At 32.5% G+C, this 4036-nt stretch overlaps 1 protein-coding gene across 1 annotated transcript in view; it reads left to right on the plus strand.

The window, feature by feature from the left end:
- Window positions 1-1786: 1786 nt before the first annotated feature.
- LOC117121795 (sodium channel protein 1 brain-like) overlaps window positions 1787-4036 on the plus strand; it is a 23675-nt gene continuing 21425 nt past the window's right edge. The window contains exons 1-4 of the mRNA XM_033267109.1: window positions 1787-1806; window positions 2347-2513; window positions 3163-3369; window positions 3927-3984. Of these exons, the coding sequence (XP_033123000.1) occupies window positions 1787-1806; window positions 2347-2513; window positions 3163-3369; window positions 3927-3984 (452 nt within the window). The remainder of the gene's footprint in view (window positions 1807-2346; window positions 2514-3162; window positions 3370-3926; window positions 3985-4036) is intronic.

The following is a 4036-nucleotide window of genomic DNA, read 5'->3' on the forward strand; positions in this document are numbered from 1 at the left end:
TCTCAGTAGAGATACAGAGTAGATAAGCTGAAGCTAAAATTTGAGCGTAAAAGTGTTGCATGGAAACAAAAAACTAAATTGTGTTTCGGCTTGTGTAATATTATAATTAATAACTTTTCCTTGTAAATTTATGGATAATTAATGTTTTAATTGCATTTCCTATAGTTTTTGGGATTTAACGCAGAATGTATTTCTTAATAAACGGTGGGTACCTTCTTAACACAGTGTCAATGTCTAAGGTCAACTTCGAACGCTCAGACGAAGGCGATGAATAATTTAAGAACTTTGTAACCTCTCGAGTCAATAGCCTTTTATGTGACAACAAAGCATTTCGTCATTCCTCCTCCTGACACAATAATAGCGTAACTATAAACTTACCAATTTTCGTTAAGCAGTGAGGGTAAATTTGTCTTATAAATTATTGTTTATTTAATTTTTATTTATTTTATTATGGACATAATTTATAATTTACAATCACGTGTGATCAACTGATTGTTCAAAATTATTAAGTTACAGAAATATGGAAACTTTTATTTAACTTGTGTTTGCTTGATGGTGGTTTGAGAAAAACGTATTGTCCCCAACAAAATTTAAATCCAAGACTATGGCGAGCCGAAATGTCATTTAGTCGCAAATAGAGATATCTTAATATTTGGATATCTTAATATATATCTTATATTATCTTAATAATATCTTAAGATATCTTAGTTTTAAATAGAGGTGTCTTAGTTTCAAATAGTGATATCTTTGTTTTAAGTAATCAGGCCCGTAGCCAAGGAGGGGGGGGGGTGTTATGGTTCGGGCGAACCCCCCTTTTCTAGCGAACTCCCCTGTTTTCTAGCGAACCCCCTCGAATTTTTGAATGAGTCCCACCCGTTTTTAAATTGTAGCCTGCGATACAAGCCTACATTCATAGAATATCTCAGCTTCAGAAGTTCGGAGATTTAAAATAAAACGCAATTCCAGCAAACCATGACTTTACGATGGCACACATAAGGATGGCAAACATCGATAAAAACCCGGCTGCCGTCTCAACTTTCACTGGCCTTTGGCTGAATGTTTGTAAGAAATGTACCAACCGGTAACGAAACCGGTCGCCGTCTACCTAGAGTAAATGGTGCCACCAAACGAAGCTGAAGTTTTGCAACTTAATCCACCAAATGCAGATAAAGTTTTGCGACTTAATCACCTAATTGTGGATTGTGTGGTTAGTAAATTCCATAGCCATGCACACACTGAACTATGTGCTGATGGAGTATTTTGGGGAAATGGACTCTCCTTTTTTTCATCCCAAACAAAATATTATTAATAAATCAACATAGTCCATCTCAGTCATCATAAGCAGTCACAAAATTAGGCTAGGAAGTTCGTTTTCAACAGCAGACACACTACAGAACGGAGTGCGTCAAAACGAGTGTTTGTTAATTTTTATTGATAAAGAATCATGGAAACGTTGTAGAATAACTGACTTTTTTTTGTCCGCTTTTGCAAAGAAGAAAACGACAGATAGTCCTGGTGGGTTATTGATTTAAAAATTTTTAAAATCCCCGTCGGGGGAGTTGCCCCGCCCCCGTCGGGGAGAAAAAGCACAATTCGTCTGGGAGAAAAAAAAATTATATGTATTTTTTACATATTAGTAGACTCTAATATCGATTTAATAAGCCCTGTCTCTTATACACATCTAATGAGTATTGAGACGTAGTATCCAGCGAATTTCGGGGCAACGCCGGGCTTTGGTAGAAGGGTAGTTGTTGCCGATTATCATGAAGCGTAGTTGGTTGATGGTATGGCCTGGAGAGTTGAAATGTTGGCTGACAACTGAGAGTACAAACCTATCTCCATTCCGATACTAAATGACCCTGCACTTAGGCCTTCCGTAACTCAACCAACGGAGCTCTCCCGAAGCTAGTGTACTCCTTTTTTCCAATAGGACACGAAGGGGCTATCCCGATGCCCTGGTTCATTTAATCCTGCGTTATGGAATGATGTGAACATGTAACTACATACTTCAGGCCTCTACTGCTGCTAGTCACGGACCACGCCCATACGCAATTCAGCACAATGACGCTACCCATCCCTTTACCTTAATGCTGAGTTTCCCTTTACTTTATTCAGTTAGGCATAATGCCCAATCAACACATAAATATATAAATTTAAATTGTTATGTATTTACCCATTTTCCTAATGAATTGGACATAAAATGTTGATTCGATAAAATATGATAATTTTATTTTAAATATTAGTTGTTGTTAAGCATGATATGTAATGGCCGATTGCCACATTTGTTGGTTTTAATAAATAATATATAAATAAAATTAAATACAAATCACACAATATTGTCTACAGAATAAGACGTTACATCTTTCGAACTCTAATTCGTTTGCTATTTCGTTTTGTTCTCTTTAGGTATATTACATTTTTTGTTAGTCTTTTTCAAGTAGAGGTTGGTGACTTCACAGCACTCAGAGCATTCCGTGTATTAAGAGCATTAAAGACCATATCAGTCGTCCCAGGTAATATTATCATTATTATTATTTTTTATTTCTTGTTAAATACCCATTATCACATTATTTTTCTTTCATTCAGTAAATTTTATTTTGTTATATGTATATTGTGTTTACAATAAAATAATATTTATAAACCTAGGTCTAATTTATTGTAATAATAAACTGATTTTTAACAATTTTGAAGGGCAGCTGACTCTAACTTATATTCAAGTGAATAAAACCTATTATCAATATTTGTATTTTGGAATTGTCTATGTTTGTGCAAAATAATTTTGGTCAAACGTCAACGAAGTCTTTGATAATTCATATAACACTATATTGTGTTGCACACAATAGTTTCTATTGAAAACATAATGTGTATATTCAAATTAATAGTTGGTGTATTTGAGTACCATTGAATCAAATTAATATATACTTTACTTTAGATAAAAAAAGTAAAATACAAGCCATCGTTGATCCAATGGTAGATTGTATCGCTTAACTTTGAGTTTCATGCTGTCTTATGCTGTCATTATCAATAAACCCCCTTGAGTTTTTTTTTTTTTTTTTTTTTTTTTTTTTTTTTTTTTTTTTTTTTTTTTAAGCAATGTACGAAGAGAGTGAAACTTTGCTTATTGTTCTACGATTAATTTCATATTGTTCATTTTATTTGCAGGATTAAAATCAATTATAAATGCATTGCTCCGGTCAATGAAAATGCTTGGAGAAGTTATGCTGTTAACGTTTTTCGTGCTGAGTATTTTTGCATTGTTATCATTGCAAGTTTACATGGGGACTTTAAAGCAGAAATGCGTTGCATCACTAGATATAACAGAAATTAATGAAACTGAAGAATTTTGGGGAAGTTTTGTTAACAATCAAAGTAAGTTGTAAACAATATACCGCACCTAAATTAAATAAATTTTATAGTAATTGGTCAGTGGTGTGGATTTCGTTATAACTAATGCAGTATTCATAACATAAAGTATAGGAACTAAGGGTTTTAGACGGAATTCTGAAAATATTTTGAAGTAATTATTACATGCTGATAGCAATATCTTTTTGCAGATTTCATTATTTCACAGTGTTTTGAATTTATTCAAACCACAATGGCAGACCGACACTTAATTGTTTGTGATTTGCGATGTAATGGACTCGCAGTATTCTTAACATAAATTAACTTAAGCCATTAAGGAAGTTATGGCAACAGTAAACAGTATGACTAGTTATTCGAAGTGTAAATCGTATTTAATTACTAAAGGCATAATAATAGTGTAATAATAATATATAATAATAATACAATAAACAAAAACAACAACAGCAATGATAATAATAATAATAATAATAATAATAATAATAATAATAATAATAATAATAATAATAATAATTACATACTCCTTTTAATATAAATAATTTTGATAACGATCTTCCGTCTTTCAGCAAATTGGTATATGTGGGACAATAACCCAGTCGTCTGCAGCAATATTTCAGGACCAGGGTAAGTAAAAAATTATAAACATAGTAGAAAGTACGGTAAAATATGCTATATA

The sequence above is a fragment of the Anneissia japonica genome, unplaced genomic scaffold (genome assembly GCF_011630105.1).
Source record: "Anneissia japonica isolate Jap-2015-1 unplaced genomic scaffold, ASM1163010v1 scaffold1558_len139704_cov169, whole genome shotgun sequence".
In the NCBI taxonomy this organism is placed as follows: domain Eukaryota; kingdom Metazoa; phylum Echinodermata; class Crinoidea; order Comatulida; family Comatulidae; genus Anneissia; species Anneissia japonica.